The sequence below is a fragment of the Salvelinus sp. IW2-2015 genome, unplaced genomic scaffold (assembly GCF_002910315.2).
Source record: "Salvelinus sp. IW2-2015 unplaced genomic scaffold, ASM291031v2 Un_scaffold2728, whole genome shotgun sequence".
In the NCBI taxonomy this organism is placed as follows: Eukaryota; Metazoa; Chordata; class Actinopteri; order Salmoniformes; family Salmonidae; genus Salvelinus; species Salvelinus sp. IW2-2015.
In genome coordinates this window covers 75,023-90,105 of record NW_019944032.1, presented here as the reverse complement: position 1 = coordinate 90,105, position 15,083 = coordinate 75,023, and the positions used below count along the sequence as shown (strand labels likewise).

At 42.7% G+C, this 15,083-nt stretch overlaps 1 protein-coding gene across 1 annotated transcript in view; it reads right to left on the bottom strand.

The window, feature by feature from the left end:
• The window catches only part of LOC112074628 (stabilin-2-like), a gene marked incomplete at its 3' end in the record, with an annotated part of 14,944 nt that extends 6,125 nt beyond the window's left edge, over positions 1-8,819 (bottom strand). The window contains exons 1-5 of the mRNA XM_024141761.2: positions 8,652-8,819; positions 6,310-6,424; positions 1,593-1,670; positions 1,344-1,445; positions 507-611 (exon numbers count right to left, since the gene is read on the bottom strand). Coding sequence (XP_023997529.2) covers positions 507-611; positions 1,344-1,445; positions 1,593-1,670; positions 6,310-6,424; positions 8,652-8,788 — 537 coding nt within the window. The remainder of the gene's footprint in view (positions 1-506; positions 612-1,343; positions 1,446-1,592; positions 1,671-6,309; positions 6,425-8,651) is intronic.
• Between the last annotated feature and the right edge of the window lie 6,264 nt (positions 8,820-15,083).

Below are 15,083 nucleotides of genomic sequence, written 5' to 3'. Positions count from 1 at the left end.
CCTGAACAGACCATACTCTACACACGGTAGGTCAGATTACCTGAAAACAGACCAACTCTTACATACTTGATAACATTGGAAAGGAGCCGAAACAAAGAAAGAAGAAAGAAAATATTCGGGATCAATGACTTCCAGTGTATTTGGGCGTGAAGAAAAATCAAATCAACAAATGTATTATATAAGCCCTTCTTACATCAGCCTGATCATCTCAAAGTGCTGTACAGAAACCCAGCCCGTGAAAACCACAAACAGCAAGCAATGCAGTGTGCTTAGAAGGACGGTGGCTAGGAAATACCTCTCTACAAAAGGCCAGAACCTAGGAAGAAAACCTAGAGAGGAACCAGGCTATGAAGGGGTGGGCAGTCCTGCTTCTGGCTGTGCCGTGGAGATTAACACAGAACCATGGCCAATCTCTAATCTACCTACCAGGTGTGTAGAGTTGGTCTGTCTCAGGTAATCTACCTACCAGGTGTGTAGAGTTGGTCTGTCTCAGGTAATCTACCTACCAGTTGTGTAGAGTTGGTCTGTCTCAGGTAATCTCGGACGGCGGCATCGTGTGGAAGTAGGAGCGTATAATCATAGACACCAATCTCCTCTGTCAGGTTGTAGAGCTGGAGGGAGATTACGGTGAAAAACAGAAAGCAAAGTCAATAATATCTCTGATCGAGCTGATACCAGACACGTAACAGACACATACTGGCATTTCAAATATGTTCAAATACTTGAACGCTGTTCTATTCCATTGGTTCCATTGTAACAGAAAGCTAAATCAAACACAAGTCACATGTATGGAAGGCCTGGGGGAGGCAGGTTGGACTTAAGGTGTGTCTACCTCTTTCCCTACTGTATTTATTTATTTATTTTGCTCCTTTGCACCCCATTATTTCTATCTCTACTTTGCACATTCTTCCACTGCAAATCTACCATTCCAGTGTTTTACTTGCTATATTGTATTTACTTTGCCACCATGGCCTTTTTTTTGCCTTTTACCTCCCTTATCTCACCTCATTTGCTCACATTGTATATAGACTTATTTTTCTACTGTATTATTGACTGTATGTTTGTTTTACTCTATGTGTAACTCTGTGTTGTTGTATGTGTCGACCTGCTTTGCTTTATCTTGGCCAGGTCGCAATTGTAAATGAGAACTTGTTCTCAACTAGCCTACCTGGTTAAATAAAGGTGAAATAAATAAATAAAAATAAAATGTGGAGGAAACATGTAAATATTGTTACCTTGGTCCTAGCATGTGACAGCAGAGCACAAGCGTCCTGTCCAGGGGGTGTATTTGTGCATCAAGCTGCCTTACGTTACAACGTACCGACCTACCAAAAATAACGTACCAGTGCTGCCTGTGTAAAGAGACTGAAGGTAGGGGTGGTGTTGAGGAACTGCATCAGGCCTGGGGGTTCTGGTGGGATGTCTGACAAGGGGGGGAACAGAACCTGAAAACACAAAACCATCAACACAGGATTGATTTAACCTCTAACAACCATTGCTTGTGTAAAAGCTTTTGGAATATTCAATTAAAACAAGTTTGTGTGAAGTTGATTTGTATCCACAGACTAAAGCAGTGACCTGTTACACGTTACCGTATTAATGATGTGGATGTATCCGTTGATAGAAGGGATGTTGGGGGTGAGGATGGTTGCATTCTCTATCCTAACTTCCTGAAACACAAGAAGAACCAGGATGTTGGGAACACAAAGAAGAAATGGGATGTTGGGGTGAGGATGGTTGCATCTCTATCCTAACTTCCTGAAACATAAAGAAGAACAGGATGTTGGCGGTGAGGATGGTTGCATTCTCTTATCCTAACTTCCTGAAACATAAAGAAGAACCAGGATGTTGGCGGTGGGATGGTTTGCATTCTTATCCTAACTTCCTGAAACACAAAGAAGAACCGGGATGTTGGGGGTGAGGATGGTTGCATTCTCTATCCTAACTTCCTGAAACATAAAGAAGAACCAGGAATGTTGGGGGTGAGGATGGTTGCATTCTCTATCCTAACTTCCTGAAACATAAAGAAGAACCAGGATGTTGGGGTGAGGATGGTTGCATTCTCTATTCTAACTTCCTGAAACATAAAGAAGAACCAGGATGTTGGCGGTGAGGATGGTTGCATTCTCTATCCTAACTTCCTGAAACATAAAGAGAACGCAGGATGTTGGGGGTGAGGATGGTTGCATTCTCTATCCTAACTTCCTGAAACATAAAGAAAGACCAGGATGTTGGCGGTGGAGGGGATGGGTTGCATTCTCTATCCTAACTTCCTGAAACATAAAGAAGAACCAGGATGTTGGGGGTGAGGATGGTTGCATTCTCTATCCTAAACTTCCTGAAACATAAAGAAGAACCAGGATGTTGGGGTGAGGAATGGTTTGCATTCTCTATTCTAACTTCCTGAAAACATAAAGAAGAACCAGGATGTTGGCTGGTGAGGATGGTTGCATTCTCTATTTCCTAACTTCCTAACTAAAGAATGAACAGGATGTTGGAGGTGAGGATGGTTGCATTCTCTATCTAACTTCCTGAAACATAAAGAAGAACCAGGATGTTGGGGGTGAGGATGGTTGCATTCTCTATCCAACTTTCTCTGAAACATAAAGAAGAACCAGGATGTTGGGTGAGGATGGGTTCATTCTCTATCCTAACTTCCTGAACATAAAGAAGAACCAGATTTGGGTGAGGATGGTTGCATCCTCATCTAACTCCTGAAACATAAAGAAGAACCAGGATTGTTGGCGGTGAGGATGGTTGCATTCTTCTATCCTAACTTCCTGAAAACATTAAGAAGAACCAGGATGTTGGGGGTGAGGATGGTTGCATTCCTATTTCTAACTTCCTGAAACATAAAGAAGAACCAGGATGTTGGGGGTGAGGATGGTTGCATTCTTATTCTAACTTCTGAACATAAGAAGAAACCAGGATGTTGGGGTGAGGATGGTTGCATTCTCTATCCTAACTCTAAACATAAAGAAGACCAGGATGTTGGCGGTGAGGATGGTTGCATTCTCTATCCTAACTGTCCTGAACACAAAGAAGAAACCGGATGTTGGCGGTGAGGATGGTTGCATTCTCTATCCTAACTTCCTGAAACATAAAGAGAAACCAGGATGTTGGCGGTGAGGATGGTTGCATTCTCTATTCTAACTTCCTGAAACATAAAGAAGAACCAGGATGTTGGCGGTGAGGATGGTTGCATTCTCTACTCCTAACTTCCTGAAACATAAAGAAGAACCAGGATGTGGGGGTGAGATGGTTGCATTCTCTATCCTAACTTCCTGAAACATAAAGAAGAACCAGGATGTTGGGTGGGGAGGATGGTTGCATCTCTATTCTAACTTCCTGAAACATAAAGAAGAACCAGGATGTTGGCGGTGAGGATGGTTGCATTCTCTATCCTAACTTCCTGAAACATAAAGAAGAACCAGGATGTTTGGGGGTGAGGATGGTTGCATTCTCTATCCTAACTTCCTGAAACATAAAGAAGAACCAGGATGTGCGGTGAGATGGTTGCATTCTCTATCCTAACTTCCTTGAAACATAAAGAAGAACCAGGATGTTGGGGTGAGGATGGTTGCATTCTCTATCCTAACTTCCTGAAACATAAAGAAGAACAGGATGTTGGGGGTGAGGATGGTTGCATTCTCTATTCTAAACTTCCTGAAACATAAAGAAGAACCAGGATGTTGGCGGTGAGGATGGTTGCATTCTCTATCCTAACTTCCTGAAACATAAAGAGAAGAACCAGGATGTTGGGGGTGAGGATGGTTGCATTCTCTATTCTAACTTCCTGAACATATAAGAAGAACCAGGATGTTGGGGTGAGGATGGTTTGCATTCTCTATCCTAACTTCCTGAACATAAAGAAGAAACTCAGGATGTTGGGGGTGAGGATTGTTGCATTCTCTATTCTAACTTCCTGAACATAAAGAAGAACCAGGATCGTTGGCGGTGAAGGATGGTTGCATTTCTCTATTCCTAACTTCCTGACCACACAAAAGAAGAACCGGGATGTTGGGGTGAGGATGGTGTGCATTCTCTATCCTAACTTCCTGAAACATAAAGAAGAAACAGGATGTTGGCGGTGAGGATGGTGTTGCATTCTCTATCTAACTTCCTGAAACATAAAGAAGAACCAGGATGTTGGCGGTGAGGTGAGTTGCATTCTCTATCCTAACTTCCATGAACACAAAGAAGAGACCGGGGATGTTGGGCGGTGAGGATGGTTGCATTCTCTATCCAACTTCCTGAAACATAAAGAAGAACAGGATGTTGGCGGTGAGGATTGTTGCATTCTCTATCCTAACTTCCTGAAACATAAGAAGAACCAGGATGTTGGGGGTGAGGATGGTTGCATTCTCTATCCTAACTTCCTGAACATAAGAAGAACCAGGATGTTGGGGCGTGAGGATGGTTGCATTCTCTATTCTAACTTCCTAAACATAAAGAAGAACCAGGATGTTGGCGGTGAGGATGGTTGCATTCTCTATCCTAACTTCCTGAAACATAAGAAGAACCAGGATGTTGGGGGTGAGGATGGTTGCATTCTCTTATCCTAACTTCCTGAAACATAGAAGAACCAGGATGTTGGCGTTGAGGATGGTTGCATCTCTATCCTAACTTCCTGAACATAAAGAAGAACCAGGGATGTTGGCGGTGAGGATTGGTTTGCATTCTCTATCCTAACTTACTGAAACACAAAGAAGAACCGGATGTTGGCGGTGAGGATGGGTTGCATTCTCTATCCTAACTTCCTGAAACATAAAGAGAACCAGGATGTTGGCGGTGAGGATGGTTGCATTCTCTATCCTAACTTCCTGAAACATAAAGAAACAACCAGGATGTTGGGGGTGAGGATGGTTGCATTCTCTATCCTAACTTCCTGAAACATAAAGAAGAACCAGGATGTTTGGCGTGAGGAAGGTTTGCATTCTCTATCTAACTTCCTGAAACACTAAAGAAGAACCAGGATGTTGGGGTGAGGATGGTTGCATTCTCTATCCTAACTTCCTGAAAACATAAAGAAGAACCAGGATGTTGGCGGTGAGGATGGTTGCATTCTCTATCCTAACTTCCTGAAACATAAAGAAGAACCAGGATGTTGGGGTGAGGATGGTTGCATTCTCTATCCTAACTTCCTGAAACATAAAGAAGAACCAGGATGTTGGCGGGTGAGGATGGTTGCATTCTCTATCCTAACTTCCTGAAACATAAAGAAGAACCAGGATGGTGGGGGTGAGGATGGTTGCATTCTCTATCCTAACTTCCTGAAACATAAAGAAGAACCAGGATGTTGGCGGTGAGGATGGTTGCATTCTCTATCCTAACTTCCTGAAACATAAAGAAGAACCAGGATGTTGGGGGTGAGGATGGTGCATTCTCTATCCTAACTTCCTGAAACATAAAAGAAGAACCAGGATGTTGGGGGTGAGGATGGTTGCATTCTCTATCCTAACTTCCTGAAACAAAGAAGAACCAGGATGTTGGGGGTGAGGATGGTTGCATTCTCTATTCTAACTTCCTGAACATAAAGAAGAACCAGGATGTTGGCGGTGAGGATGGTTGCATTCTCTATCCTAACTTCCTGAAACATAAAGAAGAACCAGGATGTTGGGGGTGAGGATGGTTGCATTCTCTATCCTAACATTCCTGAAACATAAAGAAGAACCAGGATGTTGGGGGTGAGGATGGTTGCATTCTCTATCCTAACTTCCTGAAACATAAAGAAGAACCAGGATGTTGGGGTGAGGATGGTTGCATTCTCTATCCTAACTTCCTGAAACATAAAGAAGAACCAGGATGTTGGGGGTGAGGATGGTTGCATTCTCTATTCCTAACTTCCTGAAACATAAAGAAGAACCGGATGTTGGGGGTGAGGATGGTTGCATTCTCTATCCTAACTTCCTGAAACATAAAGAAGAACCAGGATGTTGGGGGTGAGGATGTTGCATTCTCTATCCTAACTTCCTGAACATAAAAAAACCAGTGGTTGGGGTGAGATGGTTGCATTCTCTATTCTTAATTCCTGAAACTAAAGAAGAACCAGGATGTTGGGGGTGAGGATGTTGCATCTCTATCCTAACTTCCTAACATAAAGAAGAACCAGGATGTTGGGGTGAGGATGGTTGCATTCTCTTCTAACTTCCTGAAACTAAAGAGAACCAGGATGTTGGGGGTGAGATGGTTGCATTCTCTATCCTAACCTCCTGAAACATAAAGAAGACCGTCAAAGTCAGATCATCTTGAGACGTGGCTGTAGACGCTATGGCAACAAGAGCAACGATAACAACATCTTCAACTTACCCCACCAACAGTTTTAACCTCCCATGTAGTTAGGCAAGTGTTAGAGGTGGGAACCGCTGGATTGACCTGCTTTTCCAGGTCCTCTATGGAGAATATCCCCCGGAGGAAGTGGGCTCTTGGGAGGGAAGGAGGATGTGTCTCAGGCCGGGATTCAATCTAATCGCGTGTTATAATCTCGTTTACAATCGCTTGGATTTTTTTTTCTTTATTTCAACGAGACCAAATAAATGAATAAAAATAGGCAATGCCGCTTTTAAAGGCAATTTGGATTGAGCCGACATATGTAGCGTTTATATGGCAACCTGATCTCCACCTATGCTGGAACGTTGCCTTTAAAAGCAAGAATTGTCTACAACCCGTGAATTGGATTGAATCCCGGCCATATGCTCCGGGGTGACGTTTCCCTCGGGTACAGAGCTCGGATCATCTTCCCGTGAGCCAATCCTAACCTAAACCATAAGTGGGGAAAATGCTAATCTGATCCGAGATTGGCAATGTAGGTCGAGGCAACTCCGTGTCTTAGAGCAGTGGTTTCCAAACTGTGGGGCGAGCCCCCCCAGGCATGGGGACTTGAAACTTACGCTTGAAAGTTGTAATAGTAGAATGAACAAAGTGCCATATTAGAAACTTGGGTATTGCATCATCAGTTCCTCTTGTCATTACAGACCTTAGAGAGATATTTATAAACTTGACATGTCAGTCATTACAAGACCTTAGAGAGATATTTATAAACTTGACATGTCAGTCATTACAGACCTTAGAGATTACGACATTCAGTCTACAGACTTAGAGAGATATTCTATAACTTGAAATGTCAGTCATACAGACCTAGAGAGATATTTAACTTGTCAGAAATGTCCAGACCTAGCCCATGTCAGCTAACGTTTTTTTAGCCATTAGATTTTATAGTAATGTTCTAGTCACTCAAATATCACATTATACACATTAGACATGGCAAAATGTAGAGAGAATGCAAGAAAAGGAGTTTTAAAACAGCAAAGTTCTCTGAACTCCATGACAAAATGTGTTGAATTGCAGGAAATAAGCTTCAAACCTGCAATATTTTCTCTCTGCCGACAAGAGGGGTGTAACCAGTTGTGTCTATGAACAATGCTTGTGCCCGATAGAAATAGACTTGGGGCGCAGGATGTTCCCCAATACTGGAAGGGGGCCTGACAGAAAAAAGTTTGAATACCACTGCCTTTGAGGTAAGCCTATGGATGGTAAAGGTACGTTATGGTGGTATGGTGGTAAGTACGGTAAGTAAGCTGGAAGGTATGGTATGGTACTGGCCATGGTATGGTATGGTATGGTGGTAAGGTATGGTCGGTACGTGTTGGTAAGGTTAGGTATGGTAGGTAGGTATGGTAAGGTATGGTATGGTATGGCTCATGGTATAGGTACGGATTACTATTGGTTATTGGTCCTTGGGAGATCAGGGTTATGGACCTATGAGTAAGGACTCTACTATGCGACAATCTGGTATTTAGGGTATGGGGTACGGTAAGTATTGGTATGGTAATGTATTATCAGGTACCAGGACAGGGTAGGAAATATGGTCCAACTTCTTACCACACTTATGGCTGCTATGGCGATGGCTTTATAGGGTATGGTTATGGTTAATGGTGATACCTTATGGGTATGGTAATTGGGAGACAGACTCACGCGACTATGGTCTAATCGGACTATGGATATGGTAGGTATGCATGGTATGGTATGGTATGCCACTTTGGCATGGTATGGGGTACGGCTGTAAGGTAAGGGTAAGACGGTAAGGTATGTTTATGGTAGTATGGTAATGGTAGATTATTACCTATGGTATGTCGTAATGGGTTAAAGGTATCGGGTATAGGTATCCGGTAGGTAATTGGCATAGGCTTATGGCTACCAGCACTATTGGCATGGCTATGTGCATTTGGTGGATTGGTTTATGGGTGTATGGGCATTGGCATTTGGTATGGTACGGTAAGTGTAAGGTACTCGGATAAGGTATGTTATTGGTAAGGGTATGGTAAGGTATGGTACAGATTGGTAAAGGCCTTAATTGGTTACGGTAGGAGGTACGGACAGGGGGTAAGGTACGGTCACAGGTAACGGTAATGTAACGGTATATGGCACTCGGCATATGGGCTTTATTGGTATGGTACGGTAAGGTAAGGTAAGGTATGGCATGGTATGGTATGGTATGGTAAGGTATGGTAAGGTATGGTATGGTACGGTAAGGTATGGTATGGTATGGTATGGTACGGTAAGGTATGGTAAGGTAAGGCATGGCATGGTAAACTACGGTATGGTATGGAATGGCATGGTTAGTTAAGGCATGGCATGGTAAGGTAAATTACTTTAGAAGGTACGGGAGCCTGTAGCGGCTAAACCAGAAGTCCTGCTCAGAGGTGGTTAGATTGGCATGGTAAGGTATGGTAAGGTATGGTATGGTAAGGCATGGTAAGGCATGGTAAGGTATGGTATAGTAAGGCATGGTAAGGCATGGTATGGTATGGTATGGTATGGTATGGTAAGGCATGGTAAGGCATGGTAAGGCATGGTAAGGCATGGTAAGGTATGGTAAGGTATGGTATGGTAAGGCATGGTAAGGCAAGGTATGGTATGGTATGGTAAGGCATGGTAAGGCATGGTAAGGCATGGTAAGGTAAATTACTTTAGAAGGTACGGGAGCCTGTAGCGGCTAAACCAGAAGTCCTGCTCAGAGCTGGTTAGATTGCGGATAACGTCCCTGGAAGGCACCAGAGCCGTTATATTCCCACTCAGGTCAAACTCTGACAACCTCTAAGAGAGGGGACAGAAACAGAAAGGATCAATCCCTGACATTTATAAAGTGCCTTCGGAATGTATTCACACCCCATGACTTTTCTACATTTTGTTATGTTACAGCCTGAATTTAAAATGGATTAAATTGAGCTTTTATGTCACTGGCCTACACACAATATCCCATAATGTCAAAGTGTAAATATGTTTTTAGAAATGTGTACAAATTTTTAAAAAAATGAAAAGCTGAAATGTTATGAGTGAATAAGTATTCAACCCCTTTGTTATGTCCAAATAAGTTCAGGAGTAGAAATGTGCTCAACAAATCACATTCTGTGTGCAATAATAGTGTTTAACATGATTTTTAAATGACTACCTCATCTCTGTACCCCGCACATGCAATTACCTGTTAGGTCCCTCAGTCGAGCAGTGAATTTCAAACACAGATTCAACCACAAAGACCAGAGAGGTTTTCCAATCGTTTTCCACCATTCATTTTTTTCCATATGTGATTTTACAAACACTTAAAATAAGGGCTGTGTTTCGTGTAGGCTTACACTGGTGGCACATTTTGATAACTGTGTAAATCTCTCTAAAACAAGGTGACTTTTAGCATGGTGGGGGCTGCATCATGTTATGGGTATGCTTGTCATCGGCAAGGACTTGGGAGTTTTTTTTGGATTAAAAATAAATGGAATAGCGCTAAGGACAGGCAAAATCCTAGAGGAAAACCTGGTTCAGTCGGCTTCCCTACAGACGCTGGGAGATAAGTTCTCCTTTCAGCAGGACAAATACATACTTGAGTCGCTTGCGACACTGAATGTTCCTGAGTGGCCTAGTTACAGTTTTGACTTAAATGGGTTAAAAATCTATGGCAAACCTTGACAATGTCTGTCTAGCAATGATCACCAACCAACTTGACAGAGCTTAAATAATACATAAATAAAAAAAATTGAAAATATTGTTCAATCCAGGTGTGCGAAAGCTCTTAGAGACTTACCCAGAAAGACTCACAGCTGTAATCGCTGCCAAAGGTGCTTCTACAAAGTATTGACTCAGGGGTGTGAATACTTACGTAAATTAGATATTTCTGTATAAAATTTTCTATAGATATGCTAAAATGTCTAAAAGCATGTTTTAACTTTGTCATTATGGTGTATTGTGTGAAGACGGGTGAGAAAAATAATCTATTTAAATGTTTTTTATTCAGGCTGTAACAACAAAATGTGGAATCAGTCGAGGGGTGTGAATACTTTCTGAAAACTCTGTATCAGTCAAGGGGTGTGAATACTTTATGAAGACTCTGTATCAGTCAAGGGGTGTGAATACTTTCTGAAGACTCTGTATCAGTCAAGGGGTGTGAATACTTTCTGAAGACTCTGTATCAGTCTCTGGTCCAGTGTGTCCTCCTATCCTCTGAGGCCATGTGGTGTTTACCGCCGCATATCCCTCTGAGGTCCAGTTTGTTACCATATTCTCCTTCTCGAGCGCTTCCCAGTGTGGTTTTATCATATCGAGTCCACAGTTTCGTGTTTATCCGAGCAATAGTCAGACCCCACGGCACCCTCCTACTCATTCCCTGAGGGTCCAAGGCTGTGTGTTTATCATATCCTAGTCCAGTTGGTTTAGAGATATATTCACTATCCGAGTCAGCGTGTGGTTAAAGATGCCCCACATATCCTCAAACATACCATCTAGTACAAAAATTCACCTAAACACGTGAGGTGTGTTTCCAGGTGTGGACCATAGGAGTATCCTATCAAAAATCTCTCCTTCCCTTCAACCCTCTCGGTGATTGAGCTTGACTTCGTAACAGTGATGTCTGTTGATTTAAGCTTTGAAAACCAAAGGAAAAAGAATAAATAGCTCAACAAAAATCAAATACAAAAAACCCACCACTGTTAAACCGAAGATTGATCATCTTGAGGTTCGCGAGCGCTGTGTTACCACAAACCCCAAGCCTCGGCAAATTGATAAGGTGAAGGTTATATCCTTTGCTCAGATTTCCCAAGTGTGTTAACCTAGGCTATATCCCTGTGCCTGAAAGTAATCCCCTCTGAGGTCCGGCGTGTACCTCCATAACCCCCTACATGAGTCAGTGCTTGTTAACACCTTTTACAGTGTGTAACCCCCCATAAGTTCCCCTAATTCCCTGAAGGTCCGTGTGTAATCCTAAAGATCTAATCCCCCTCTCTCCTCTGAGGTCAAGCATGTGGGTTCACATTACACCTTAAATTACAGCTGCCGATCCGTTTGTCAAATCATAGTTTAAAAAGCATTAATCACTCATCCACTCACTCGGCGATCGACTTGGTATGCTCTTGTTTAGGAATTGGCCCTCGCTAATTGTATACATAAATAAATTAATGGGTTGCGCCCGAGCAATTAAACCCACCATGGCTCCATGCAAGGGTGTTTCCTCGTCTGTTGGGTGTTTCCCGCGCCCTTGCTCCGCGCGCCTGTGCTTAGGTAAAACCCCCTCCAACTTTTAATCTTCAGACTCTTACTGTCGGAAAGGCTTGTGTCCGTCATATAAGGCATACAAGCCTCGCTAGCGCCTAGCGTCGGACATCAGTAGATTCATTCCCCGCCTGTAATGGAGGGCATTCCCTCCCCTCCCAGCCCCAAACAAAGAGCAAGCGGCCTATACGCTTGTTGTTTTTTCTTTTGTTCTCTTCATTGTCCTTGTCCCTGATCTGTCTATCAGTTTTCTTGACATTATTAAATTCACCTCTTCTGTGGGTCTACACATTTCTTTCTTCTTTTGCCCCGTGTTATTACACACTCTATACTTCCTAATGCTTATGTGCCTGAATTGCTAGTTATATTGTTCTTATTATTTTTATTATAGCTGTTTTGGAAGTTGTGTTTGTATGAGCGGGGCGCCGCCCGGGGGGGGGGGGGGAGGGGGGGGTTTGGGTGGTGGGGGTACTGTATGGGGTTTTTTTTTCTCCTCTGCGCCGTTTGTGTGGGGAGGGGGGGGGGTTGGGGTTGGGGTCTTATTTTGGGAGGGGTGGGGGGGTTGGCGGGGGTGGGGGTGGGGGGGGGGGTGTGGTTGGGGGTGGGGGTGGCGGGGTTGAGGGTGGGGGGGGGGGGGTTGGGGGGGGGAAGGATGCGGGGGATGTGGGGGGGGGAGGGGGGGGGGGGGCTGCCTCTACACGTTCCTTCCCTTTACTCTCTACCCCTTACCCATCAAATTCCACTCCCCATCCCTCCCCCCTGCCCTACCTCGACTCCTGCTGGCCCCAAATAAGGTAGCTTACATGGAACAGAATTTGGCAAAGAATCACTGAAGCGGAGGACATATAATATAATCCCTCACTAACTATACCGATCAGATATCAAAGAAGCTTATTGATCACTGCATCTGTCAAGCCATTACCTGTTAAACTAGCACTATTTCATCCCATATTGTTCTTCTTTTTTTTTCCATTTTTTTTTTTTGTTTTAATACTCCATTATAATATATATATTTTTTTTTTATTTTTTTTTTTTTTTTTTTTTTTTTTTTTTTTTTTTTTTTTTTTTTTTTTTTTATTTTATTTTTTTTTTTTTTTTCTGCACCCAGTATCTCTACTTGCAACCAATTCAATCTGCACTGATAGCACTCCAGTGTTCAATCATGCTAAAAATTGGTAATTATTGTATCTTGCCACTTAATGGCCTATTTAATTGCTTACCTCTAATCTTACTACATTGCACACACTGGTATGTAGCTTTTTTCTAGCTGTGTTATTGACTGTGACGTTTGTCTATCCGATGTTCTTGTGTTGTTGTTTTTGTCGCACTGCTTTCTGTGCTTTAATTTGGCAGGTCGGATTGTAAACGAGAACTTGTTTCTCAACTGGCCTAACCTGGTTTAAATACAGGTGAATAAAACATTTTTAAATTAAAAAACACAGGATGGGTTTCATCAACTGGAAAGCCGCACAGGTGTCCAGCTCTCAGGACAGGGCCACAGTAAAGATGTTGGCCCACGTGTGGACAACAGATTTCCAGCTCAGGCACTCAGACCTCATTCCCCACAGCCCATGTTCACAGAACTAATTTCCCACAGCCCCCGCACACTGTTTGCCCAAGTAATTGGCCGCTCTTGGACTAATGGCAAGACACAGCTATTTATGAATTGTTTTAGAGACTATTCAAACTTGAAAACACCCCATAAATGTGCAGTGGTCTGCATTTGGTTTATACGGCTTCAAATCAACTTTGTAATTGGAATTGATCTCCATTAACTCTTTGGAATCGAAGAGTATTCAGCGCAATACAAGAGTCGACTATAATGGTAACAAAGCGGTTGGATAGAAGGATGACTCTTTGACTATTTATAATAAATAGATTAGTATGATTGATTAGGGCACATGGTTAGTTACTCACACTGTTGCCGTTTCTTTCTTTCTGTCCTGATGGTAGGAAATGTGCAGTATGTTTCCATGCTTACGCCTTACCTTTTCTTCTCCAAGCTGTGCTGTGTTGTGCCAGCTGCAGTGAAGTGGTGCCAAAACAGAGCTATAGCCTGGGGTTGAGCTGTTTGAACCTGTTACCTATCTGCATATGGGAAAACTATCTATCACAACCACAACGATTAGAATGCAGCTCTGTAAACGATTCACAATGTAAGAGAAACCTTGAAAGCGTTTGCTAAACAAAATAATGAGAGAGAACGATTGGACTAAAGACACAGTTAACTGAGTCGCATGTGTTAGCTTAGCTGTAAACGTCCCTGTATACTACAGTTGACAGTCGGAAGTTTAAATACACCTTAGCAATACATGTTAAAACTCAGTTCACAACTTCTGACATTTAGTCTAGTAAATTCCTGTCTTAGGTCAGTTGGATACCATTTTATTTTTAAAGAAATGTGAAATGTAGTATAATCGTAAGAGAGAATTCTTTACTTTCAGTTTTATTTCTTTATCACATTCCAGTGGGCGCAGGTTTTCAATACACTCGCTTTAAATTGTTAAAACTTGGGTCAAATATTTCAGTAGCCTTCCACAAGCTTCCAACTTAAGTGGCTGAATTTTTGGTCCATTCCTTTCCAGGTGACAGAGCTGGTGTATACTGAGTCAGGTTTGGTAGACCTCTTGCTCGACTGCAGTTTTTTCCAGGTTTTTTTTTGGGGCCCACACATTGTCTATGGGATTGAGGTCAGAGCTTTGGGTGAATTGCCATCCAATACCTTGATTTGTTGTCCTTAAGCATTTTGCCACAATTTGGGAAGTATGCTTGGGGTCATTCTGTCCATTTGGAAGACCCATTTGCGACCAAGCTTTAACTTACTGGCTGATGTCTTGGAATTGCTTAATATATCCAAATAATTTTCCTACTCATGATGCCATCTATTTTGGTGAAAGTGCACAGGTCCTCTGCAGAAAAGCACCCCCACAACAGAGATGCTGCACTGCTTCAGGGTTGGGATGGTGTTCCTCGGTTGCAAGCTTCCCCCATTTTCCTCCAAAATAACGATGTCATTAGGCAAACAGTTCTATTTTTGTTTCATCAGACAGAGGACATTCTCAAAAGAGTGATCTTTGTCCCCATGTGCGTTGCAAACCGTACGGTTTTGGAGCAGTGGCTTTTTCCTTGCTGAGTTGATTTCAGGTCATGACGATAAGATCGTTTCTAACTGTGGATATAGATACTTTTGTATGTTTCGCTCCAGAATGCTTCACAAGGTCTTTGCTGTTGTTCTGGATTGATTTGCACTTTTTTGCACGCAAAATACGCTTTCATCTCTAGAGACCAGAAGCCGTCTCCTTCCTGACGCGGTATGACGGCTGCGTGGTCCCATGGTCGTTAATACTTGCGTACTATTGTTTGCTACAGGATTGAACGTGGTACGTTCAGGCGTTTGGAAATTGCTCCAAGGATGCAGCAGACTTGTGGAGATTTTACAGTTTTTTTCTGCGGTCTTGGTGCTTTCTTTTGCGAGAACTGAGTTTGGAAGGAGGCTTGAATAACATCCACAGGTACACTCAATTGACTCAAATTATTAATTGAACCTA